We start from the raw sequence: 26034 nt of genomic DNA on the forward strand, positions 1-26034 counted from the left end.
GGTGCCACAGCATCCACTCTAGAGCCACCTCTGGTGCCACACCACCTTCTCTAAAGCCACCTCTGGTGTCTGGTGCCACACCACCCACTCTAGAGCCACCTCTGGTGCCACCCCACCCACTCTAGAGCCACCCCTGGTGCCACACCACCCACTCTAGAGCCACCCCTGGTGCCACACCACCCACTCTAGAGCCACCCCTGGTGCCACACCACCCACTCTAGAGCCACCCCTGGTGCCACCCCACCCACTCTAGAGCCACCTCTGGTGCCACACCACCTTCTCTAAAGCCACCTCTGGTGTCTGGTGCCACACCACCCACTCTAGAGCCACCCCTGGTGCCACCCCACCCACTCTAGAGCCACCCCTGGTGCCCTCCCCAAAGCTCAGAGGGGTGGGCTGGTGTTTCAAGGACACAGCTCCCCTCCTGCATCCCACTCAGGAGCAGCTCCATGCTGCAGCCCCACGGGACCCACCTCGTGCCCACTCTCTACACGCACCACGAACATCACTTTATTGAGTCCAGGTTCCCTCCACCTCCTGCAGGTAGAAAATACAGTTCCAAAGGTCACTGTCTGTAAACAGCCAGGGCAGCAGTAAGGCAAGCACAGAGGTGCCCACAGCACCTTCATACCCTACTGCCCACAGCCACAAGGACCCCCTGGGAGGATGAAGGTTGTGGCTCCTCAGGTGACAACCAAAAGGATGTAGGACCCTGTCCATGCCTGCTTTTGCTTTGCCTCTGGGACCTCCTCCTGCTGCTCTGGGCACCTTCAGGGAAGCCAGAGCCACAAACACCCCTCAAACCCCCTCCACCTTGACAAAGGATGGGCACTGAAAGGCACCTTGGCATTGGCATCTGCTGAGCCTCCAAGCACAGGGCTGCAGGGAAGGTGGCCCTGTGGGCACCACATCCAGGAGGGGTGGGCTGCAGGGAGAGCTGATGGTAGGGTGGGCACCTCTTTAGTTCTGCCAAGGGCTGCCCCAGCAGCTGCTCTCAGGTGGGGGCTGGGGTTGAAGGGGCTTGGGAGGCAGCCAGTGCCAGAGAATCATGGAATGGTTTGAGTTGAAAAGGACCTTTAAAGCTCAATCCAGCCCAACCTCAGGGCACTCAGCAGCTGGAGCAGGTTGCTCACAGCCCCAAACAACCTCACCTGGAAAGCTTCCAGGCATGAGGCATCATCTCCCACCTCCCTGGGGCAACCTGGGCCAGGCTCTCAGCACCCTCAGTGCCCAACATTTCTTCCTCCTCTCCACTCTGAATGGTCAGGGGAGTTGGGAGGGCTTACCAGAGCCTGATTTGCCAACACTTAGGGGCATGGAGGTTGGAGGTACCTTGGGAGAGCAAGGAAGGACTCATGCCTTGGCAGGGACCCTCAAACATCCATGCTGTGCTTGGAGCTTTCCTGCCTCCTCTCTCCATCTGCCTTTCCCTCTCTTGCCCCAAGCAGCAGTGGCAGGAAGGTCTCCCTTTGCACACAGCCAAGTTTGGTAGGGACAGAGGTACTCAGAGGCTGTCCTCCCACCCACTGCTGCTGGGCACAGAGGGAGAGGGCCAGGGGGAAAGTGCAGGAGCATGCCATGGTTTTCACCTTGCCTCCACCAGAGCCTGGGCTGCTTCCAGAATGCCACAGAATCGTTTTGGTTGGAAGAGACCTTTGTTGAGATCTGCAAGTCCAAGCCTGAACCCAGCACTGCCAGGGCACCACCCTCAGCACCACATCTCCATGGCTCTGAAACCCCTCCAGGGATGGGGACTGCAGCACTGCCCTGGGCAGCTTGGGCCAGGCCCTGACAGCCCTCAAGGGGAAGAAATTGTTCCTCATCTGCACCTCCCTTGGTGCAACCTGAGGCTGATTCCTCTTGTCCTATCACTTGTCCTTAGGAGTAGAGCCCAACCCCACCTGGCTCCAACCTTCTTCCAGGGAGTTGTAGAGATCCAAAAGGTCTCCCCTCAGCATCCTCTTCTCCAAACACCCCCAGCTCCCTCAGCTGCTCCTGCCCAGCCCTGTTCTCCAGACCCTTCCCCAGCTTTGCTGCCCTTCTCTGGACCTGCTCCTTCGAGGAGGGGCAGGAAAGGCAAAGCCAGGTGCTTCAGAGCTGGGCTGGACACTCATCACAGAGAGAGTGACACAAATTCCTCCCCCTCTCCCAGGGTTTCAGAAGTCAAGCAAGGAACAAGAGAACCCAAAGACTGAAGAGGAGCAGTTTGCTGTGGCCATTTAACTGCCCCAACAAAAGCTGCAGCTGGGAGGAACTGCTCAACCCTTCCACATCATCCTTAGAGGCAATGGAGAGACAGCCCAGAGCCACAGCAGCTGCAGAGTGCAAATGCCCAAGGGAGGGATGCAGTGACCAAGGGAGGGATGTAATGCCCAAGGGAGGGATGCAGTGACCAAGGGAGGGATGCAATGCCCAAGGGAAGGATGCAATGCCCAAGGGAGGGATGCAATGCCCAAGGGAAGGATGCAATGCCCAAGGGAAGGATGCAATGCCCAAGGGAAGGATGCAATGCCCAAGGGAGGGATACAATGCCCAAGGGAAGAATGCAATGCCCAAGGGAGGGATGCAATGCCCAAGGGAAGGATGCAATGCCCAAGGGAGGGATGCAATGCCCAAGGGAAGAATGCAATGCCCAAGGGAAGGATGCAATGCCCAAGGGAGGGATGCAGTGACCAAGGGAGGGATGCAATGCCCAAGGGAGGGATGCAGTGACCAAGGGAGGGATGCAGTGACCAAGGGAGGGATGCAATGACCAAGGGAGGGATGCAATGACCAAGGGAGGGATGCAATGACCAAGGGAGGGATGCAATGACCAAGGGAGGGATGTAATGACCAAGGGAAGGATGCAATGACCAAGGGAGGGATGCAATGACCAAAGGAAGGATGTAAACCAGACCAGCACTGACTGCTTTTGTCCCAAAGCATCCCTTCAAATCCTGGCCCAGTCCCATTCCTTGGACACCCCCTGGAAAAACAGGACTGGAATGTAGAAGAGAAGCTTTGCTCTAGGGGAGTGTCTCCAGCAGGTCAGCATGTTTGCTGAGGACACCAAACTGGGAGGCTGGGCTGATACAGCTGAAGGCTGTGAGAAGACTGAGAGGGGATTGGATCAATGTCTGCAACTCTCTGAGGGCTGGGGGCAGGAGGGGGAGGGGACACACAGGCTCTGCTCACTGCTCCCTGGGCTAGGCCAAGCAGCAGTGGATGGAAGCTGCAGCACAGGAGGTTCAGCTCAGCACAAGGGCAACTTCTTGGCTGGAAGGGTCCCAGAGCCTGGCACAGGCTGCCCAGAGAGGCTGTGGAGCCTCCTTCCCTGGAGCCTTCCCAGCCCTGTCTGGATGTGTTCCTGTGTGCCCTGAGCTGGATTGTGTGGCCCTGCTCTGGCAGGGGGGGTTGGGCTGGGTGACCTTTGCAGCCCCTGACATCCTGTGAGCCTGTGATGTGGCCACAGCACCTTCCTAGCTGTGTGAGCAAACCCTGGCTGGGGAAACATTGCACTGGTGGCTCACTGCCCTGGGGGCATCCTGACCCTCCACAAAACAAACCTTGGTCCCACTTTGGCACAGAAAGTGCAGCCCAGGCAGAGGGAGAAGTAGGAGTAAGGGCAGGAGAGAGGCGAGATGAGCAGTGGGACAGCAGAGAGCACTGGCAGAGAAGGGGACCACGGGGATGGATGTCAGCCTGCCTGATGGACATGGTTATGAGTTCCCTTTATGCAAGGCAGGCTCCTTCCCTCCAGGGCTGCCAGCTGAAGGAGTTAAAGCTGTGGAGGAGCTCCACCAGCACAGGGGTGCTGGGAGGAGGAGCTGAAGCTGTGGAGGAGCTCCACCAGCACAGGGGTGCTGCGAGGAGGATTTGAAGCTGTGGAGGAGCTCCACCAGCACAGGGGTGTTGGGAGGAGGAGCTGAAGCTGTGGAGGAGCTCCACCAGCACAGGGGTGTTGGGAGGAGGAGCTGAAGCTGTGGAGGAGCTCCACCAGCACAGGGGTGCTGGAGGAGGAGCAGAAGCTGTGGAGGAGCTCCACCAGCACAGGGGCACTGGGAGGAGGAGCAGAAGCTGTGAAGGAGCTCCATGAGCACAGGGGTGCTGGAGGAGGAGCTGAAGCTGTGGAGGAGCTCCACCAGCACAGGGGTGTTGGGAGGAGGATTTGAAGCTGTGGAGGAGCTCCATGAGCACAGGGGTGTTGGAGGAGGAGCAGAAGCTGTGGAGGAGCTCCACCAGCACAGGGGTGCTGGAGGAGGATTTGAAGCTGTGGAGGAGCTCCACCAGCACAGGGGTGCTAGAGGAGGAGCTGAAGCTGTGGAGGAGCTCCACCAGCACAGGGATGCTGGAGGAGGAGCTGAAGCTGTGGAGGAGCTCCACCAGCACAGGGATGCTGGAGGAGGAGCAGAAGCTGTGGAGGAGCTCCACCAGCACAGGGGTGTTGGAGGAGGAGCTGAAGCTGTGGAGGAGCTCCACCAGCACAGGGGTGCTGGAGGAGGATTTGAAGCTGTGGAGGAGCTCCACCAGCACAGGGGTGCTAGAGGAGGAGCTGAAGCTGTGGAGGAGCTCCACCAGCACAGGGATGCTGGAGGAGGAGCTGAAGCTGTGGAGGAGCTCCACCAGCACAGGGATGCTGGAGGAGGAGCAGAAGCTGTGGAGGAGCTCCACCAGCACAGGGGTGTTGGAGGAGGAGCTGAAGCTGTGGAGGAGCTCCACCAGCACAGGGATGCTGGGAGGAGGAGCTGAAGCTGTGGAGGAGCTCCACCAGCACAGGGGTGCTGGAGGAGGAGCTGAAGCTGTGGAGGAGCTCCACCAGCACAGGGGTGCTGGGAGGAGGATTTGAAGCTGTGGAGGAGCTCCACCAGCACAGGGGTGTTGGAGGAGGAGCTGAAGCTGTGGAGGAGCTCCACCAGCACAGGGGTGCTGGGAGGAGGAGCTGAAGCTGTGGAGGAGCTTCACCAGCACAGGGGTGTTGGGAGGAGGAGCTGAAGCTGTGGAGGAGCTCCATGAGCACAGGGGTGCTGGGAGGAGGAGCAGAAGCTGTGGAGGAGCTCCACCAGCACAGGGGTGCTGGAGGAGGAGCTGAAGCTGTGGAGGAGCTCCACCAGCACAGGGGTGCTGGGAGGAGGATTTGAAGCTGTGGAGGAGCTCCACCAGCACAGGGGTGTTGGAGGAGGAGCTGAAGCTGTGGAGGAGCTCCACCAGCACAGGGGTGCTGGGAGGAGGAGCTGAAGCTGTGGAGGAGCTTCACCAGCACAGGGGTGCTGAAGGAGGATTTGAAGCTGTGGAGGAGCTCCACCAGCACAGGGGTGCTGAAGGAGGATTTGAAGCTGTGGAGGAGCTCCACCAGCACAGGGGTGCCAGCATCCTGCCTTCAGGAACCTCAGCCATGGTAGTGATGTCTACCCTGGAGGAACAGAAAGGGCTTGACCTGGGTTCCAGGTCTCCTTGTAGTGATGCTCTGGCTCCAGCAAGGGGTCAGGGCTGAGAGAAGAAGCCTGCCTGCTGCCCTAGGACAGCTTCAGGCTCCTTCAGCCCAGATGACAACGCTCCTCCTGCATCTTCCCAAGGCACCCAGGCGGCTCCTCCCTGCTTCCCTTGGCTCCTAGGGGAAACCTGCATCCCCCTTGGCATCCTCAGTCCGGCCTGCAGGAGGAGTCAGGCTGTGAGATCCACGAAGATGGCATTGGCAGTGGTCTGTCCAAAGATGAAGGCTCCCAGGGTGACCATGAAGACGCCGTAGCTGACGTAGCCCCACCAGCTGCAGAGGCAGGGCAGGCTGTGCTGAGGGCAGCCTCCCCCTGCCGGCCCCAGGGGAAGCAGGCAGGGGGGGAGCAAGGTTTGCTTACCTGACTGCCCTGGTTTCTTGGATCTCAGAGAGCTTGGCTTGGATCAGGCAGAGCCCTGAAAGGCAGGAGAGGCAAATCACACCCAGCTGCAGCCTGTCCCGTGGAGACTTCTGTCCTCCTGCTTTCTGCTCCCTCCCCCCTTCATAGAATCACAGAATCGTGAAGGTTGGAAAAGACCTTTAAGATCACCAAGTCCAACCACAGCAGCCCCTACACTGAAGCATCAGCACCTGCCAGCCTCAGGCAATAGTGGATGAGGCACTTAGTGCCATGGTCTGCTTGACTGGCTAGGGCTGGGTGCTAGGTTGGACTGGCTGAGCTTGGAGGTCTCTTCCAGCCTGGGTGATTCTATGGTTCTATGTGCCCCAGGCTCCCTGTTGGATACCCATAGGGTACACCAGGCTGAAATAGTTCCCGTGGAGGTCCAGAGGTGCTGTGGGCTGGGCAGAAGTGCCCCTGTGTGCCACACCACTGTGGCACAGGAGAGCAGGATGGACTCCGAGCCCTGCCCACCAGAGCATCCCTGCGCTCCCCAGGCTGCCAGGGGCAAGCTCCTAGGCCCCTGCCACACTCACCTGTGCCCTCCTGCTCACCACCAGTGCCTGTGTAGCACTGCCCAAGCTGCCAGGGGCAAGCTCCTAGGCCCCTGCCACACTCACCCTGTGCCCTCCTGCTCACCACCAGTGCCTGTGTAGCACTGCCCAGGCTGCCAGGAGCAAGCTCCTAGGCCCCTGCCACACTCACCCTGTGCCCTCCTGCTCATCACCCAGGCTGCCAGGGGCAAGCTCCTAGGCCCCTGCCACACTCACCCTGTGCCCTCCTGCTCATCACCCAGGCTGCCAGGAGCAAGCTCCTAGGCCCCTGCCACACTCACCCTGTGCCCTCCTGCTCACCACCAGTGCCTGTGTAGCACTGCCCAGGCTGCCAGGGGCAAGCTCCTAGGCCCCTGCCACACTCACCCTGTGCCCTCCTGCTCACCACCAGTGCCTGTGTAGCACTGCCCAGGCTGCCAGGAGCAAGCTCCTAGGCCCCTGCCACACTCACCCTGTGCCCTCCTGCTCACCACCAGTGCCTGTGTAGCACTGCCCAGGCTGCCAGGAGCAAGCTCCTAGGTCCCTGCCACACTCACCTGTGCCCTCCTGCTCATCACCAGTGCCTGTGCAGCACTGCCCAGGCTGCCAGGGGCAAGCTCCTAGGCCCCTGCCACACTCACCCTGTGCCCTCCTGCTCATCACCCAGGCTGCCAGGGGCAAGCTCCTAGGCCACTGCCACACTCACCCTGTGCCCTCCTGCTCACCACCAGTGCCTGTGCAGCACTGCCCCTCTGTGAACGAATCCAGGAGGGACCACCAGTGCCATGTGCAGGCAGACCTCACAGAGCAGAGGATGGGGCAGCCAGAAGGGCCAGAGGTGTTTGGCTGGCACACTTCCACCAGCCCAGGCACCAGGGGCTGCAGTGCAGCCTCGGCCTCTTCTGCCCAAAGCATGGGGTGGCTGCACTGCTGACACCACACAGGACAGCTCTCACACAGGGACAGAGCACTGCACGCAGGGACAGGTCCTCGTCCATGGCTGGAGCTCTGCTGTGCAGCAGGGAAGGGCTGCTGCCAGCAGGGCAGGATCACAGCATCCCAGGATCCCAGTCTCACAGTATCATCAGGGTTGGAAGAGACCTCACAGCTCATCAAGTCCAACCCTTTAGCACAGAGCTCAAGGCCAGACCATGGCACCAAGTGCCACGTCCAGTCCTGCCTTGAACAGCTCCAGGGACGGCGACTCCACCACCTCCCCGGGCAGCCCATTCCAGTGCCCAATGACTCTCTCAGGGAAGAACTTTCTCCTCACCTCCAGCCTAAATCTCCCCTGGCACAGCCTGAGGCTGTGTCCTCTCGTTCTGGTGCTGGCCACCTGAGAGAAGAGAGCAACCTCCTCCTGGCCACAACCTCCCCTCAGGTAGCTGTAGACAGCAATGAGGTCTGCCCTGAGCCTCCTCTTCTCCAGGCTAACCAATCCCAGCTCCCTCAGCCTCTCCTCGTAGGGCTGTGCTCAAGGCCTCTCCCCAGCCTCGTTGCCCTTCTCTGGACACGCTCAAGCATCTCAATGTCCCTCCTAAACTTGGGGGCCCAGAACTGAACACAGCACTCAAGGTGAGGTCTAACCAGTGCAGAGTACAGGGGCAGAATGACCTCCCTGCTCCTGCTGGCCACACCATTCCTGATGCAGGCCAGGATGCCACTGGCTCTCTTGGCCACCTGGGCACACTGCTGGCTCATGTTCAGGGTGAAGACTGACTGTGAAACCCAGAGCCCTCCAGCAGAGCACCTACCCGGGAAGACGAAGATGAAGCAGGCAGCCAAGCCCCCGATGACGGAGATGACCTTGCCGATGTCGGGGATGAAGAGGGCCAGCAGGAGGGTGAGGAGGAACCAGGTGGCAGTCTGCAGCAGGCGGCGCCGCCGCTCCCGCCGCACGTCCTCCTCCACCGTCACGCCGGTGTAGCGCAGCCACAGCCCCTCCAGCACGGCCCTGCGGGCACAGAGCCGGGCAGGAGCGCGTCCTGCCGCCCGCCCCCGCCGCCCCCCGCCGCTCACCGCCCGCCGCTCACCGCCCGCAGAAGTGCAGGATCGGGTAGGAGGTCAGCACGCAGAGGATGATGAAGGCTCGGGCCAGGGCGATGGGGATGTCGTCGGAGGGGTAGGACAGCAACACGTCCTGCTCCACGCTGGCTCCGAAGGTCAGGAAGCCACAGACACCTGCTGGGAAGGGAGCAGCTGCAGGGGGAGGGGGACTCACCTCCAGAGCATCCCTGCGCTCCGGGGAGCAGACCCAGAGGGATGCGGCACAGGGAGGGAGGATGGACTCGGAGCCCTGCCCACCAGAGCATCCCTGCGCTCCCCAGGCTGCCAGGGGCAAGCTCCCAGGCCCCTGCCACACTCACCCTGTGCCCTCCTGCTCACCACCAGTGCCTGTGCAGCACTGCCCAGGCTGCCAGGAGCAAGCTCCCAGGCCCCTGCCACACTCACCTGTGCCCTCCTGCTCACCACCAGTGCCTGTGTAGCACTGCCCAGGCTGCCAGGGGCAAGCTCCCAGGCCCCTGCCACACTCACCTGTGCCCTCCTACCCACCAGTGCCTGTGTAGCACTGCCCAGGCTGCCAGGGGCAAGCTCCCAGGCCCCTGCCACACTCACCCTGTGCCCTCCTGCTCACCACCAGTGCCTGTGTAGCACTGCCCAGGCTGCCAGGGGCAAGCTCCCAGGCCCCTGCCACACTCACCTGTGCCCTCCTACCCACCAGTGCCTGTGTAGCACTCCTGAAGCTGCCAGGGGCAAGCTCCTAGGCCCCTGCCACACTCACCTGTGCCCTCCTGCTCACCACCACTGCCTGTGTAGCACTGCCCAGGCTGCCAGGAGCAAGCTCCTAGGTCCCTGCCACACTCACCTGTGCCCTCCTGCTCATCACCAGTGCCTGTGTAGCACTGCCCAGGCTGCCAGGGGCAAGCCCCTAGGCCCCTGCCACACTGCCCCTCTGCCCTCCTGCTCACCAGTGCCTGTGTAGACGAAGAGGGCAATCACCATGGCTGCTGTCACCACTGCCCCCCAGGTCTTCACCTCTGGCTGCTTCATGCTGTTGAAGACTGGCACACTGCTGACGTGGCACTGCCAGGGACACACAGACAGAGCAGGGACACACAGAATCACAGAATGGTCCTGGCTGGAAGGGACCTCCAAAGCTCACCCAGCCCAACCCCACCACAGTCACCAGGGACATCCTCCACTGAGCAGGCTGCTCTCAGCCCTGTCCAGACATGAGACCTCAACCCCCTCCCTGGGCAGCCTGCTGCAGTGTTCCAGCAGCCTCCTGGGGCAGAGCTTGCTCCTCACATCCAATCTCCATCTGCTCTGCTCTCCTCCCAAACCACTGCCCCTGCTCCTGCCCCTGCAGGCCTTTGGGAGCAGTCTCCCTGCAGCCTCCTTGTAGCCCCTCCAGATACCAGAAGGTCACTATTAGGTCTCCCCAGAGCCTCCTCTTCTGCAGGCTGAACAACCTCAGCTCCTTCAGCCTGTTCCAGGCTGAGGTGGACTCGTGGGGGCTTCCCTCTTGTGATCCCCCCCAGGTTTGTTGTGATGCACCCCCAGGTGTGTTGCTGGAGAGGAAGGTGAGGACAGGCTGCCTTGGACTGTTGGAGCTGCTGTGAGCACAGGCTGAGGGAGCTGGGGTTGTTCAGCCTGGAGAAGAGAAGACTCCAGGGGGACCTCAGAGCTGCCTTCCAAGAGCTGAAGGGATCCTGCAGGAGGACTGCAGAGAGACTTTTGCTGAGGGTGTCTGGAGCCAGGCCAAGGGGGAATGGTTTGAAGCTGAGGCAGAGCAGGGTTAGAGTGGAGCTGAGGGAGAAGTTCTTCAGTGTGAGGGTGCTGAGACTCTGGCACAGACTGCCCAGGGAGGCCATAGATGCCCCCTCCCTGGAGATCACAGAGTCAGGCAGGGCTGGAAGGGAGCACAAGGAGCAGGCAGTGCCAACCCCTGCCATGCCCAGGGACACCCTGCCCTAGAGCAGGCTGCACACAGCCTCAGCCAGCCTGGCCTCAAACACCTCCAGCCATGGGGCCTCAACCCCCTCCCTGGGCAACCCATTCCAGCCTCTCCCCACTCTCCTGCTCAGCAACTTCCTCCTCCCCTCCAGCCTCACTCTCCCCACCTCCAGCTTTGCTCCAGCCCCCCCACTCCTGCCACTCCCTCACAGCCTCCAAAGTCCCTCCCCAGCTTTTTTGCAGCCCCCTGCAGATGCTGCAAGGCCACCAGAAGGTGCCCTGGGAGCCTCCTCTGCTGCAGCCTGCACAGCCCCAACTCTTTCAGGCTGTGCTCACAGCAGAGCTGCTGCAGCCTCTCAGCATCCTCCTGGCCCTGCTCTGGACACTCTGCAGCCTCTCCACAGCCCTCTTGTGCCAGGGGCTCCAGCACTGGATGCAGGACTCCAGGTGGGCTCTCAGCAGAGCAGAGCAGAGGGGCAGAATCCCCTCCCTGGCCCTGCTGCCCACACTGCTGCTGCTGCAGCCCAGGCTCTGCTTGGCTCTCTGGGCTGCAAGTGCACACTGCTGGCTCCTGCTGAGCTTCTCCTCCAGCAGCACCCCCAAGTGCCTCTGCTCAGGGCTGCTGAGATGCTCAAGGCCAGGCTGGATGAGGCCTTGAGCAGTTCAGACTAGTTGAGAGGTGTCCCTGCCCATGACAGAGAGGATGGAGGAGATGATCTCTGTGGTCCCTTCCATCCTAAGCCATTCTGTGAGTGTTTCCCAGCTGGTGTAGGAGTGATTAAAGCTTGGACTTGATGATCTCCAAGGTCTTTTCCAACCTGCTTAATCCTGTGATTCCTCTCCAGCCAGGCATGGTGAGATGTTAAACTGGCTCCATCAACCTGATGAAGCCATGTGCTGAGAGGGTTTTGGTTGAACATCCAGGGAAGCATCCCTAGGCCATGGTGGTTCCCTGGCTCACCTCCTTACCTGGAAGCCAAAGCAGATGGTGGGCATGGCATTGAAGATGGCTGTCCAGCTGGAGGGACTGGCAGGAGAGAAACAGCCATCAGTCAGAGCAGGGCCCCCTGCAGCCACCTGGACACTGCCAAACACTCTGCTCTGCCCTGAAACTCCTCTGAGTCCAGAAACATCCTCATGCCATGCTGGGCCAAGGAAACAACCAGCACCATCCTCAGCCCCAGCCCTGCTTGCTGGCTGAACAGAAGCACTGCACAGAGACAACTTTGGGCCTGCTTCTGCAGAGTCAGAGGTCAATCAGCTCTCCTGAAAACCCACAGTGGTGCTGTGGGGACCTCCAGGAGGTCTTCTTGCCCTCCTTCATCACCTGCTCCACTGAAACGTGCAGAGCTGTGGCCACTTGGGAGCATTTGGCACCCATGTGCAGTGCTCTTGGGCTCAGGGATGGAACTTGGGAAGGAACTGTCCCCAAGCTTTGCTGGCTCTCAGTCCTGCAGCCCTGCCTGGCTCTGCAGTGCTCTGCTGGCCACCATCAGCAGGGCTGCAGTGCTCTGCTAGCCACCATCAGCATGGCTGCAGTGCTCTGTTGGCCACTATCAGCATGGCTCTGCAGTGCTCTGCTGGCCACAATCAGCATGGCTCTGCAGTGCTCTGCTGGCCATCATCAGTATGGCTGCAGTGCTCTGCTGGCCACCATCAGCATGGCTCTGCAGTGCTCTGCTGGCCACCATCAGTATGGCTGCAGTGCTCTGCTGGCCACCATCAGCATGGCTCTGCAGTGCTCTGCTGGCCACCATCAGCACGGCTGCAGTGCTCTGCTGGCCACCATCAGCATGGCTGCAGTGCTCTGCTGGCCACCATCAGCATGGCTCTGCAGTGCTCTGCTGGCCACCATCAGTATGGCTGCAGTGCTCTGCTGGCCACCATCAGCATGGCTCTGCAGTGCTCTGCTGGCCACCATCAGCATGGCTCTGCAGTGCTCTGCTGGCCACCATCAGCATGGCTGCAGTGCTCTGCTGGCCACCATCAGCATGGCTCTGCAGTGCTCTGCTGGCCACCATCAGCATGGCTGCAGTGCTCTGCTGGCCACCATCAGCATAGCTCTGCAGTGCTCTGCTGGCCACCATCAGCATGGCTGCAGTGCTCTGCTGGCCACCATCAGCATAGCTCTGCAGTGCTCTGCTGGCCACCACCAGCATGGCTCTGCAGTGCTCTGCTGGCCACCATCAGCATGGCTCTGCAGTGCTCTGCTGGCCACCATCAGCATAGCTCTGCAGTGCTCTGCTGGCCACCATCAGCACGGCTGCAGTGCTCTGCTGGCCACCATCAGCACGGCTGCAGTGCTCTGCTGGCCACCATCAGCATGGCTGCAGTGCTCTGCTGGCCACCATCAGCATGGCTCTGCAGTGCTCTGCTGGCCACCATCAGCATGGCTCTGCAGTGCTCTGCTGGCCACAATCAGCATGGCTCTGCAGTGCTCTGCTGGCCACCATCAGCACGGGTGCAGTGCTCTGCTGGCCACCATCAGCATGGGTGCAGTGCTCTGCTGGCCACCATCAGCATGGCTCTGCAGTGCTCTGCTGGCCACCATCAGCGTGGGTGCAGTGCTCTGCTGGCCACCATCAGCGTGGGTGCAGTGCTCTGCTGGCCACCATCAGCATGGCTGCAGTGCTCTGCTGGCCACCATCAGCATGGCTCTGCAGTGCTCTGCTGGCCACCATCAGCATGGCTCTGCAGTGCTCTGCTGGCCACCATCAGCATGGCTCTGCAGTGCTCTGCTGGCCACCATCAGCATGGCTCTGCAGTGCTCTGCTGGCCACCATCAGCATGGCTGCAGTGCTCTGCTGGCCACCATCAGCATGGCTGCAGTGCTCTGCTGGCCACCATCAGCATGGCTCTGCAGTGCTCTGCTGGCCACCATCAGCACAGCTGCAGTGCTCTGCTGGCCACCATCAGCATGCCATGGCTTGCCCTTACCTGGTGGGGATCTCCACAGGCACCAGCTCCTTGTCAGGCCAGATGTACTTGATGATGATGACTGCTGTGACATACCAGGTGCCAATCACACTGAGGGAGCTGCAAGAGGGGACAGGACACCATCAGCCTGTTGCCTCCTGGCTCCACGGAGGGTCTCCTCTCAGCCATTTCAGCTCTATCTTCCTCCCCACACAGCCCAGGCCACTCCACTCTGGTTTGGTTGGGAGAGAGCCAAGGCTTCAGCCAGCAGTGCCAGGGCACCACCAAACCCTGGCTCCCAGCACCACATCTCTGTGGCTTTTAAACCAACCCCAGGGATGGGGACTGCAGCACTGCCCTGGGCAGCCTGGGCCAGGCTTTGGCACCCTTTGGGGAAGAAATTGTTCCTCATGGCCAACCTAAACCTTAGGACCACTTCCTCTTGTGCCATTGCTTGCTCCTTGGGCCAAGGGACCAACCCCAGCCTGGCTCCATCCTCCATTCAGGGAGCTGTAGAGAGCAATAAACTCTCCCCTCAGGCTCCTCTTCAGACACTGAGGCTGAGGGAGCTGGGGGGGGTGCAGGCTGCAGCAGAGGAGGCTCAGGGCAGAGCTGATTGCTGCCTGCAGCTGCCTGCAGGGAGGCTGTAGCCAGGTGGGGTTGGGCTCTGGTGCCAGGCAGGCAGCAGCAGCAGAAGGGGCCCCAGGCTGAAGCTGTGGCAGGGCAGGTGTGGGCTGGCTGTGAGGAGGAAGCTGCTGGCAGAGAGAGTGATTGGCACTGGCATGGGCTGCCCAGGGAGGTGGTGGAGTGGCCGTGGCTGGAGGGGTTGGAGGCAAGGCTGGCTGGGCACTTGGTGCCATGGTGTGGTTGGTTGGGCAGGGCTGGGTGCTAGGTTGGCACTGAGTGCCATGGTGTGGTTGGTTGGGCAGGGCTGGGTGCTAGGTTGGCACTGAGTGCCATGGTGTGGTTGGTTGGGCAGGGCTGGGTGCTAGGTTGGCACTGACTGCCATGGTGTGGCTGGTTGGGCAGGGCTGGGTGCTAGGTTGGCACTGAGTGCCATGGTGTGGTTGGTTGGGCAGGGCTGGGTGCTAGGTTGGCACTGAGTGCCATGGTGTGGTTGTTTGGGCAGGGCTGGGTGCTAGGTTGGCACTGAGTGCCATGCTCTGGTTGCTTACCCAGGGCTGGGTGCTGGGTTGGCACTGAGTGCCATGCTCTGGTTGCTTACCCAGGGCTGGGTGCTAGGTTGGCACTCAGTGCCATGCTCTGGTTGCTTACCCAGGGCTGGGTGCTAGGCTGGCACTAAGTGCCATGGTGTGGTTGCTTACCCAGGGCTGGGTGCTGGGTTGGCACTGAGTGCCATGCTCTGGTTGCTTGCCCAGGGCTGGGTGCTAGGTTGGCACTCAGTGCCATGCTCTGGTTGCTTGCCCAGGGCTGGGTGCTAGGTTGGCACTGAGTGCCATGGTGTGGTTGGTTGGGCAGGGCTGGGTGCTAGGCTGGCACTGAGTGCCATGGTGTGGTTGGTTGGGCAGGGCTGGGTGCTAGGTTGGCACTCAGTGCCATGGTGTGGTTGCTTGCCCAGGGCTGGGTGCTAGGCTGGGCTGGGTGAGCTCAGAGCTCTCTTCCAGCCTGGTTGGTGCCACGATGCCATGCTGCAGTGGGTGCTGGCTGGCCCAGCCCCAGAGCCTCACCCACCTGGCATACTTCTGGAAGCCAATCTCCCTGGGGATGGAGAGGGGCAGGATGAGCAGCAGGGCGGTGATGCTGATGGTGAACTTGCGATCCATGTACCAGTGCCTGGCCCCAGCTCCCTCAGGCTCCCTCAGCAGAGCAGCAATGACTGTGGGGACAGAGGGCAGCTGCCAGGTGGTGCCTTGGCAGCCGAAGGGGCAGCAGGTGGCACTGTTTGCCCCCCGGGGGCTCACTCACTCTTGTCCTCCTGGTCTCCAATGATGATGAGGAAGGCGATGCAGGTGCCGAAGGTGTAGACGGCGATGGCCACCTCGCAGAGCACGCCTGGCACCCTGCCACACACTGCCCACACCACCTCCTGGTAGGTGCGCTCGTTGCTGGCCTGGGAGCAGTAGGCCAGGATCACCAAGCCTCCGATGATGAAGATCAGCATGCACTGGGGTGGGGGGGAGACAAGGAGGGGATGCCCCGAGGCACACAGAACGAGGGGACACAGCCTCCAGTGGTGCTGCCAGTGCAAAGCTGTGCCCTCGGGGGCAAACCTGGCTTGAGCAGGGTGCAAGCAAGGCAGGACCAGGGAGGGCTGGAGTCATACTGGCAGCTCTGGGCTCTGCTGTCCCTGATGGGATGGAGCAGGAAGAGTGTGGGCAGCAGAGCCAGTGGCATCCTGGGCTGGCTGAGGAGCAGTGTGGGCAGCAGCACAAGGGAGGTTCTTGTGCGCCTGTGCCCAGCCCTGCTCAGGCCAGCCCTGGAGTGCTGTGTCCAGCTGTGGGCTCCTGAATTGCAGAGAGCTGCTGAGGTGCTGGAAGGTGCTGAGAGAAGGGCAGCAAGGCTGGGGAGGGGCCTGGAGCACAGCCCTGTGAGGAGAGGCTGAGGGAGCTGGGGGGGTGCAGGCTGCAGCAGAGGAGGCTCAGGGCAGAGCTCATTGCGGACTGCTGGGTGCTAGGTTGGCACTGAGTGCCATGGTCTGGTTGTTTGGGCAGGGCTGGGTACTAGGTTGGCACTGAGTGCCATGGTCTGGTTGTTTGGGCAGGGCTGGGTGCTAGGTTGGCACTGAGTGCCATGGTGTGGTTGGTTTGGCAGGGCTGGGTGCTAGGTTGGCACTGAGTGCCATGGTGTGGTTGTTTGGGCAGGGCTGGGTGCTAGGTTGGGCAGGATGAGCCTGGAGCTCTGTCCCAACCTGGTTGCTTCTATGATCCCATGAACAGAATAAGCTCTTCAGAACCACCCTAGGCAGCCATCCCTGAACGTCTCTGGTGCACCTCACCCAACGAGGCTTCTTCCCAGGAGCCAACTCCTCTCCAAGCCCCCTTTGGAATTCCACACATGCATCCCAGATTCCCTCCCAGAGTGGCAGAGAGGATCACAGGATGCCAGGGATGGGAAGGGACCCAAAGAGATCATCAAGTCCAACCCCTTGCCAGAGCAGGACAATGCTGACACAGAGCACACAGCAACACCTCCAGACAGGGCTGGAGAGGCTCCAGGGAAGGAGACTCCACAGCCTCTCTGGGCAGCCTGTGCCAGGCTCTGGGACCCTTCCAGCCAAGAAGTTGCCCTTGTGCTGAGCTGAACCTCCTGTGCTGCAGCTTCCATCCACTGCTGCTTGGCCTAGCCCAGGGAGCAGTGAGCAGAGCCTGTCCCCCCCTCCTGCCCCCAGCCCTCAGAGAGTTGCAGACATTGATCCAATCCCCTCTCAGTCTTCTCCAGCCTCCCAGCAGGCTCCCAGCAGGCTCCCAGAGCAGGCTCCCAGCAGCCTCCCAGCATGGTCCCAGCAGGCTCCCAGCATGGTCCCAGCAGCCTCCCAGCATGGTCCCAGCAGGCTCCCAGCATGGTCCCAGCAGGCTCCCAGCAGGCTCCCAGCAGCCTCCCAGCAGCCTCCCAGCAGCCTCCCAGCAGCCTCCCAGCAGCATCCCAGCAGGCTCCCAGCAGCCTCCCAGCAGCCTCCCAGCAGCATCCCAGCAGCATCCCAGCAGGTTCCCAGCAGCATCCCAGCAGGCTCCCAGCAGCCTCCCAGCAGCATCCCAGCAGGCTCCCAGCAGCATCCCAGCAGGCTCCCAGCAGCCTCCCAGCAGCATCCCAGCAGCCTCCCAGCAGGCTCCCAGCAGCGTCCCAGCAGGGTCCCAGCAGGGTCCCAGCAGCCTCCCAGCAGGCTCCCAGCAGGCTCCCAGCAGCCTCCCAGCAGGCTCCCAGCAGCATCCCAGCAGGCTCCCAGCAGCATCCCAGCAGGCTCCCAGCAGCCTCCCAGCAGCATCCCAGCAGCCTCCCAGCAGGCTCCCAGCAGCCTCCCAGCAGGCTCCCAGCAGCGTCCCAGCAGGCTCCCAGCAGGGTCCCAGCAGGCTCCCAGCAGGCTCCCAGCAGCATCCCAGCAGGCTCCCAAGCAGGTTCCCAGCAGCCTCCAAGCAGGCTCCCAGCAGGCTCCCAGCAGGCTCCCAGCAGGCTCCCAGCAGCCTCCCAGCAGGCTCCCAGCAGCATCCCAGCAGCATCCCAGCAGCCTCCCAGCAGGCTCCCAGCAGCGTCCCAGCAGGCTCCCAGCAGGGTCCCAGCAGCCTCCAAGCAGGCTCCCAGCAGCATCCCAGCAGGCTCCCAAGCAGGTTCCCAGCAGCCTCCAAGCAGGCTCCCAGCAGCCTCCCAGCAGGCTCCCAGCAGCCTCCCAGCAGGCTCCCAGCAGCCTCCCAGCAGGCTCCCAGCAGCCTCCCAGCAGGCTCCCATCAGGCTCCCAGCAGCATCCCAGCAGCATCCCAGCAGCCTCCCAGCAGCCTCCCAGCAGGCTCCCAGCAGCCTCCCAGCAGCCTCCCAGCAGGCTCCCAGCAGCATCCCAGCAGCATCCCAGCAGGCTCCCAGCAGCATCCCAGCAGCCTCCCAGCAGCCTCCCAGCAGGCTCCCAGCAGGCTCCCAGCAGGCTCCCAGCAGCCTCCCAGCAGGCTCCCAGCAGCCTCCCAGCAGGCTCCCAGCAGCCTCCCATCAGGCTCCCAGCAGCATCCCAGCAGCATCCCAGCAGCCTCCCAGCAGCCTCCCAGCAGGCTCCCAGCAGCCTCCCAGCAGCCTCCCAGCAGGCTCCCAGCAGCATCCCAGCAGCCTCCCAGCAGGCTCCCAGCAGCATCCCAGCAGCATCCCAGCAGCCTCCCAGCAGGCTCCCAGCAGCATCCCAGCAGGCTCCCAGCAGCCTCCCAGCAGGCTCCCAGCAGCCTCCCAGCAGGCTCCCAGCAGGCTCCCAGCAGCATCCCAGCAGCATCCCAGCAGCCTCCCAGCAGCCTCCCAGCAGGCTCCCAGCAGCCTCCCAGCAGCCTCCCAGCAGGCTCCCAGCAGCATCCCAGCAGCATCCCAGCAGGCTCCCAGCAGCATCCCAGCAGCATCCCAGCAGCCTCCCAGCAGCCTCCCAGCAGGCTCCCAGCAGCGTCCCAGCAGGCTCCCAGCAGCGTCCCAGCAGGCTCCCAGCAGCCTCCCAGCAGCCTCCCAGCAGCCTCCCAGCAGGCTCCCAGCAGGCTCCCAGCAGCATCCCAGCAGGCTCCCAGCAGCATCCCAGCAGGCTCCCAGCAGCCTCCCAGCAGCATCCCAGCAGGCTCCCAGCAGGCTCCCAGCAGCATCCCAGCAGGCTCCCAGCAGCCTCCCAGCAGGCTCCCAGCAGCCTCCCAGCAGGCTCCCAGAGCAGCCTCCCAGCAGGTTCCCAGCAGGCTCCCAGCATGGTCCCAGCAGGCTCCCAGCAGGCTCCCAGCAGCATCCCAGCAGGCTCCCAGCAGCCTCCCAGCAGCATCCCAGCAGCCTCCCAGCAGCCTCCCAGCAGCATCCCAGCAGCATCCCAGCAGGCTCCCAGCAGGCTCCCAGCAGCCTCCCAGCAGCATCCCAGCAGCCTCCCAGCAGCATCCCAGCAGCATCCCAGCAGGCTCCCAGCAGGCTCCCAGCAGGCTCCCAGCAGGCTCCCAGCAGCATCCCAGCAGGCTCCCAGCAGCCTCCCAGCAGGCTCCCAGCAGCCTCCCAGCAGCATCCCAGCAGCATCCCAGCAGGCTCCCAGCAGGCTCCCAGCAGCATCCCAGCAGGCTCCCAGCAGCCTCCCAGCAGGCTCCCAGCAGCCTCCCAGCAGGCTCCCAGAGCAGCCTCCCAGCAGGTTCCCAGCAGGCTCCCAGCATGGTCCCAGCAGGCTCCCAGCAGGCTCCCAGCAGCCTCCCAGCAGCCTCCCAGCAGCATCCCAGCAGGCTCCCAGCAGCATCCCAGCAGGCTCCCATCAGGCTCCCAGCAGCATCCCAGCAGCATCCCAGCAGCCTCCCAGCAGGCTCCCAGCAGCATCCCAGCAGGCTCCCAGCAGGCTCCCAGCAGGCTCCCAGCAGCATCCCAGCAGGCTCCCAGCAGCCTCCCAGCAGCATCCCAGCAGCCTCCCAGCAGCCTCCCAGCAGCATCCCAGCAGCATCCCAGCAGGCTCCCAGCAGCATCCCAGCAGCATCCCAGCAGGCTCCCAGCAGCCTCCCAGCAGCCTCCCAGCAGCATCCCAGCAGCATCCCAGCAGGCTCCCAGCAGCCTCCCAGCAGCATCCCAGCAGCATCCCAGCAGCATCCCAGCAGCCTCCCAGCAGCCTCCCAGCAGCCTCCCAGCAGCATCCCAGCAGCATCCCAGCAGCCTCCCAGCAGCATCCCAGCAGCATCCCAGCAGCCTCCCAGCAGCCTCCCAGCAGCCTCCCAGCAGCCTCCCAGCAGGCTCCCAGCAGCCTCCCAGCAGCCTCCCAGCAGCCTCCCAGCAGCATCCCAGCAGCCTCCCAGCAGCATCCCAGCAGGCTCCCAGCAGCCTCCCAGCAGCATCCCAGCAGCCTCCCAGCAGCATCCCAGCAGCATCCCAGCAGCCTCCCAGCAGCATCCCAGCAGCATCCCAGCAGCCTCCCAGCAGCCTCCCAGCAGCATCCCAGCAGGCTCCCAGCAGCATCCCAGCAGCCTCCCAGCAGCATCCCAGCAGGCTCCCAGCAGCATCCCAGCAGGCTCCCAGCAGGCTCCCAGCAGCATCCCAGCAGGCTCCCAGCAGCATCCCAGCAGCATCCCAGCAGCCTCCCAGCAGCATCCCAGCAGGCTCCCAGCAAGCTCCCAGCAGCCTCCCAGAGCAGGATCCCAGAGCAGGTTCCCAGCAGGCTCCCAGCAGGCTCCCAGCAGGCTCCCAGAGCAGGCTCCCAGAGCAGGCTCCCAGCAGGTTCCCAGCAGGCTCCCAGCAGCCTCCCAGAGCCGGCTCCCAGAGCAGGCTCCCAGCAGGCTCCCAGCAGCCTCCCAGCAGGCTCCCAGTGCAGCCTCCCAGCAGGCTCCCAGTGCAGCCTCCCAGCAGGCTCCCAGCAGGCTCCCAGCAGGCTCCCAGCAGGCTCCCAGCAGCATCCCAGCAGCATCCCAGCAGCCTCCCAGCAGGCTCCCAGCAGCCTCCCAGCAGCATCCCAGCAGGCTCCCAGCAGGCTCCCAGCAGCCTCCCTGCAGGCTCTCACCATCTGCAGCGCGATGCCCGCGGCCACGCCGCCAGCCGTGCTGAAGGCAGCAGGGAAGTTGAGCAGCCCAGCGCCCAGGGCAGCGTTGACCACGATGCAGACGGCTCCCAGCGCAGATGTGGCCCCCGGGCCGCTGCCTCGGCTCTCGCCGTCCTTTGGCAGGGTCTCCACGCTGGGGCTCTGCAGGAGCCGGGCTCGCTCCCCGGCGTCGCCGCTCCACTCCCAGTCCCTGCCGTCGCTGTTGATGCTGCCGCGGCCCTGAGCCATGGTGCCCGCCCCAGGTGGCACACACCCACACCCGCTAAGGCTGCCGCGGTGGGCGCAGGCGGCTGCCTCGAGGGGGGGCTTGTGCCAGGGCTGGCTCCATCAGGTGCGAGAGCGGCAAGCGGGCAGGATGGCAGCCGGGCGGCACAAGGGGTCGGGCACTCCGCTGCTCCTGCCAGGGGAGGAGGGACACAGGAGGGAGGCACAGATCAGGTGGGGGCAGAGAGGAAAGGAGCTCAGGTTCATAGAGTGGGTTGGGCTGGAAGAGACCCAGAGCAGGTGGTGGAGGCACCCTCCCTGGAGGGGTTGGAGCCAAGCCTGGAGGGGGCACTTAATGCTGTGGTCTGGTTGGTTGGGGAGGGCTGGGTGCTAGGTTGGCACTGAGTGCCATGGTGTGGTTGTTTGGGCAGGGCTGGGTGCTAGGTTGGCACTGAGTGCCATGGTGTGGTTGGTTGGGCAGGGCTGGGTGCTAGGTTGGCACTGAGTGCCATGCTCTGGTTGGTTGGGCAGGGCTGGGTGCTAGGTTGGCACTGAGTGCCATGGCCTGGTTGGTTGGGCAGGGCTGGGTGCTAGATTGGCACTGAGTGCCATGGCCTGGTTGGTTGGGCAGGGCTGGGTGCTAGGTGGGCACTCAGTGCCATGGTGTGGTTGGTTGGGCAGGGCTGGGTGCTAGGTTGGCACTCAGTGCCATGGTGTGGTTGGTTGGGCAGGGCTGGGTGCTAGGTTGGCATTCAGTGCCATGGTCTGGTTGATTGGCCAGGGCTGGGTGCTAGGTTGGCATTCAGTGCCATGGTCTGGGTGCTAGGCTGGGCTGGGTGAGCTCAGAGCTCTCTTGCAGCCTGCTTGGTTCCAGGAGCCTGTGAGCCCCTCCAGTCCCAACCCCCTGCCTGGCAGCACAACAGAGAAGTTCCTCTACCTTTCCCTACTCCTTGTGTCAAATCAGAGTCACAGAATGGGTTGGGTTGGAAGGGACCTTAATGGTCAGCCAGTGCCAATCCCCTGCCGTGGGCAGCGACACCTCCCACCAGCACAGGCTGCTCAGGGCCTCATCCAACCTGGCCCTGAACACCCCCGTGGAGGGGGCAGTCACAGCCTCCCTGGGCAGCTTGTGCCAGGCTCTCCTCATCCTCACTGCCAACAATTTTTTCCTCATCTCCCCTCTCCCAGCTCCCATTGTCCCTCCTCCTGGCACTGCCAGCCTCTCTTCAAAGTCCCTCCCCAGCTCTCCTGCAGCCCCTTCTCCAGGCTGCACAGCCCCAGCTCTGCCAGCCTGTGCCCACAGCAGAGCTTCTCCAGCAGCCTCTCAGCCTCTCGGTGGCCTCCTCTGGCCCCTGCCCAGCAGCTCCAGGCCCTTCCTGTGCTGGGTTCCCAGAGCTGGAGGCAGTGCTGCAGGGGAGGGCTGAGCAGAGCAGATTGGAGGGGCAGAATCCCCTCCCTGTGCTGCTGCTCTGCCTGCTCTGGCTGCAGCCAGCACACAGCTGGCTCTGGGCTGCAGCCACCAGTGCTGCCTGCTGGGGAGCTCCTCGGCTCTCAGCTGGTGACAGCACACAGAGGTCCTCATGCCAGCAGAGGTATGGCAGGAGAACTCCCCTATTGCCCCTCACACTGCAGCTGCTGGATGGGGACCACTGAGCTCCAGCAACCAGGCTGGGGAGCTGCAGCCTCACAGTGAGAGTCACCCTTCTGCCAGCACCAGAGCCAGTGCCACAGCTCCACCAGCACCAGAGTCAGTGCCACAGCTCCACCAGCACCAGAGCCAGTGCCACAGCTCCACCAGCACCAGACCCACAGCTCCACCAGCACCAGAGCCAGTGCCACAGCTCCACCAGCACCAGAGCCAGTGCCACAGCTATACCAGAGCCAGTGCCACAGCTCCATCAGTGCCAGACCCACAGCTCCACCAGCACCAGACCCACAGCTCCACCAGCACCAGAGCCAGTGCCACAGCTCTACCAGAGCCAGTGCCACAGCTCCATCAGCGCCAGACCCACAGCTCCACCAGCACCAGAACCAGTGCCACAGCTCCACCAGCACCAGAGCCACAGCTCCACCAGCACCAGAGCCAGTGCCACAGCTCCACCAGCACCAGACCCACAGCTCCACCAGCACCAGAGCCAGTGCCACAGCTCCACCAGCACCAGACCCACAGCTCCACCAGCACCAGAGCCAGTGCCACAGCTCCACCAGCACCAGAGCCAGTGCCACAGCTATACCAGAGCCAGTGCCACAGCTCCATCAGTGCCAGACCCACAGCTCCACCAGCACCAGACCCACAGCTCCACCAGCACCAGAGCCAGTGCCACAGCTCTACCAGAGCCAGTGCCACAGCTCCATCAGCGCCAGACCCACAGCTCCACCAGCACCAGAACCAGTGCCACAGCTCTACCAGAGCCAGTGCCACAGCTCCACCAGCACCAGAGCCACAGCTCCACCAGCACCAGAGCCAGTGCCACAGCTCCACCAGCACCAGAGCCAGTGCCACAGCTCCACCAGCACCAGAGCCACAGCTCCACCAGCACCAGAGCCAGTGCCACAGCTCCACCAGCACCAGAGCCAGTGCCACAGCTATACCAGAGCCAGTGCCACAGCTCCATCAGTGCCAGACCCACAGCTCCACCAGCAGCAGACCCACAGCTCCACCAGCACCAGAGCCAGTGCCACAGCTCTACCAGAGCCAGTGCCACAGCTCCATCAGCGCCAGACCCACAGCTCCACCAGCACCAGAACCAGTGCCACAGCTCTACCAGAGCCAGGGCCACAGCTCCACCAGCACCAGACCCACAGCTCCACCAGCACCAGAACCAGTGCCACAGCTCTACCAGAGCCAGGGCCACAGCTCCATCAGCGCCAGACCCACAGCTCCACCAGCACCAGAACCAGTGCCACAGCTCCGCCAGCACCAGAGCCAGTGGCACAGCTCCGCCAGCACCAGAGTCAGTGCCACAGCTCCGCCAGCACCAGAGCCAGTGCCACAGCTCTACCAGAGCCAGTGCCACAGCTCTACCAGAGCCAGTGCCACAGCTCTACCAGAGCCAGTGCCACAGCTCCACCAGCACCAGACCCACAGCTCCACCAGCACCGGAGGCAGCGCCACAGCTCCCTCCCCCGTTCCCAGCCCCGCTGCCGCCAGCTCTGCGCTGGCTAAGGTCGGGGTTGGGCGCAGCAGTGCCCCACGTGCCCGGCGCTGAGCGGTGCCAGCAGCGAGGGCAGCACAGGCTCTCTGCCGGGCACCCGGGGGTGACCTCCAGCACCAGGGGGCTCACAAGCTGCTGGACCTGCAGACTTGGCGTTCCCAGCGCCTCAGCCCAGACCCTGCCCCTCCGAGCTGCGGCAGCCCTGCCCTGCCAGCCTGCAGGGGCTCCGAGCGCCCCCCCAGCCGCGGGCAGTCCCTGCCCGAGGGAAACCTCCCTGCTTGTGCCTGGATGCCGTCTCGGGGCTGTGACCGGCCCATCCCCCGCCCCCACCTCCGCTTCCAGGCCCTGCTGCGTGTGCTGCGAAGCCTCCCCGTGGGTTTCTGGGGGGCGAGGACAGCCTGCGAGGGGACGGCAGCAGCTCCTCTCTCCCGGGCTGGCAGCGCAGCGGGGCCCTGGGTCCCCTCGCTTTGCTTCAAGCCCCTGCCCCCGAGCCGGGGGCCGATGCCTCTCCCCCAGCCAGAGCAGGATGCTGCTCGGTGTCCTTTCACCCGCGAGTCGTCACCACGCTGGTGACAACCACACACCCCGAGTGGGTGGCTCCACAGACCGCAGATCCCTGCCGGTGCCCCCCGCCCCCAGTTCCAGGCACACCGGGATGCCCTCGGGGATGCGACGCGGCCCCGGCGGATCCTTTGGGCTCGGCTCGCCCGGTAGCGCCGTGCCCTGGCTCCGCTTCACCGGGCGGTGGGAGCCAGCTCCGGCCCCGGCCCCGGCCCCACTCACCGGGTGGCGAGACCCCGCTCCAGCCCCGGCCCCACTCACCGGGCGGCGAGACCCCGCTCCAGCGCTAGCCCCGGCCCCACTCACCGGGAGGCGATAGCCCGCTCCAGCGCTAGCCCCGGCCCCACTCACCGGGAGGCGATAGCCCGCTCCAGCCCCAGCCCCGGCCCCACTCACCGGGAGGCGATAGCCCGCTCCAGCCCCAGCCCCGGCCCCACTCACCGGGAGGCGATAGCCCGCTCCAGCCCCAGCCCCGGCCCCACTCACCGGGAGGCGATAGCCCGCTCCAGCCCCAGCCCCGGCCCCACTCACCGGGAGGCGATAGCCCGCTCCAGCGCCAGCCCCGGCCCCACTCACGGGGAGGCGATAGCCCGCTCCAGCGCTAGCCCAGGCCCCACTCACCGGGAGGCGATAGCCCGCTCCAGCGCCAGCCCCGGCCCCACTCACGGGGAGGCGATAGCCCGCTCCAGCCCCGGCCCCGGCCCCACTCACCGGGAGGCGATAGCCCGCTCCAGCCCCAGCCACGGCCCCACTCACCGGGAGGCGATAGCCCGCTCCAGCGCTAGCCACGGCCCCACTCACCGGGAGGCGATAGCCCGCTCCAGCCCCAGCCACGGCCCCACTCACCGGGAGGCGATAGCCCGCTCCAGCGCTAGCCACGGCCCCACTCACCGGGAGGCGATAGCCCGCTCCAGCGTTAGCCCCGGCCCCACTCACCGGGAGGCGACAGCCCGCTCCAGCGCTAGCCCCGGCCCTAGCCACGGCCCCAGCCCCGCTCCGCGGGCGGTGAGCGCCGGCTCCAGCCCCGGCCCCGGCTCGGCGGCGGCGCGAAGCCGGCACCGCCCTGCCCGCTGCACGCCGGGGGTTGTAGTCCGCCCCCGGCCCGAGGTGCGCCGCGGAGCGCTGCCCGCCCGCTCGGGAGGCTCATCCCTGCCCACCCCCGGCTCCCTGCGGCCGCAAGCAGCGGCGGGACCCTCGGGGCAGAGGAGCTGTGCCGCAGCTCGTCGGCCGTAGCGGGGAGGGCGGTGTGGCGGCCCGGGGCGGGCACGGGGGCCCCGCAGCGCCGCGGGCAGCGCTCCCCCCCCGGGCCGTGGCAGCGGCGTGCGGTTCATTGCGCAAACGGCGGCCAGCGGCGGGCACCGGGCCACGTAAACAGCCGTCCGCGGGAGCAAAGGCAGCCTGCCGCCTCCCGGCCCCTGGGCACAGCCTGTGCCACCCGGGCCTGGCACAGCTCCCCGGCCCGGGCTGCTCCGGGCAGCGCTCTGGGAGTGCCCTGCTGGGGCTGCAGCGAGCGCCCAGGCGGAGCGCACCGCGGGGGCAGCTGTGCCTGCTGCCAGCAGCTCGGTCGTGCCCAGCAGCCTGCCAGCAGCAGCAGCAGCAGCAGGGCTGGGATGGTCCCCCTGGGCTGCGCTGGTCAGGCTGCACCTCAGATCCTGGGTTCA

The 26034-nt window shown here is 64.1% G+C and overlaps 2 protein-coding genes across 4 annotated transcripts; one reads left to right on the plus strand and one right to left on the minus strand.

The window, feature by feature from the left end:
* Positions 1-488: 488 nt before the first annotated feature.
* On the minus strand, positions 489-25399 carry SLC38A7 (solute carrier family 38 member 7). Of its 3 annotated transcripts, none has more exons than XM_064160604.1 (11): positions 25310-25399; positions 20415-20850; positions 15203-15401; positions 14969-15113; positions 13298-13396; positions 11330-11387; positions 9373-9487; positions 8437-8584; positions 8158-8357; positions 5832-5886; positions 489-5743 (listed from the first exon to the last, which is right to left on the minus strand). In XM_064160604.1, exons 2-11 carry the CDS (start codon positions 20679-20681, stop codon positions 5641-5643), a joined length of 1389 nt encoding a protein of 462 aa, XP_064016674.1. In that variant the 5' UTR covers positions 20682-20850; positions 25310-25399; the 3' UTR covers positions 489-5640. The 3 variants fall into 3 exon arrangements, with proteins under 3 accessions (XP_064016674.1, XP_064016675.1, XP_064016676.1); XM_064160605.1 differs by lacking the exon at positions 25310-25399 and adding an exon at positions 24680-24727; XM_064160606.1 differs by lacking the exon at positions 25310-25399 and adding an exon at positions 24143-24193.
* LOC135184253 (uncharacterized) lies at positions 24101-25606 on the plus strand. Its single transcript, XM_064159817.1, has 2 exons — positions 24101-24184; positions 24527-25606. Exons 1-2 carry the CDS (start codon positions 24101-24103, stop codon positions 25604-25606), a joined length of 1164 nt encoding a protein of 387 aa, XP_064015887.1.
* Positions 25607-26034: the final 428 nt, after the last annotated feature.

Source organism: Pogoniulus pusillus, chromosome 20 (genome assembly GCF_015220805.1).
Source record: "Pogoniulus pusillus isolate bPogPus1 chromosome 20, bPogPus1.pri, whole genome shotgun sequence".
Taxonomy (NCBI): domain Eukaryota; kingdom Metazoa; phylum Chordata; class Aves; order Piciformes; family Lybiidae; genus Pogoniulus; species Pogoniulus pusillus.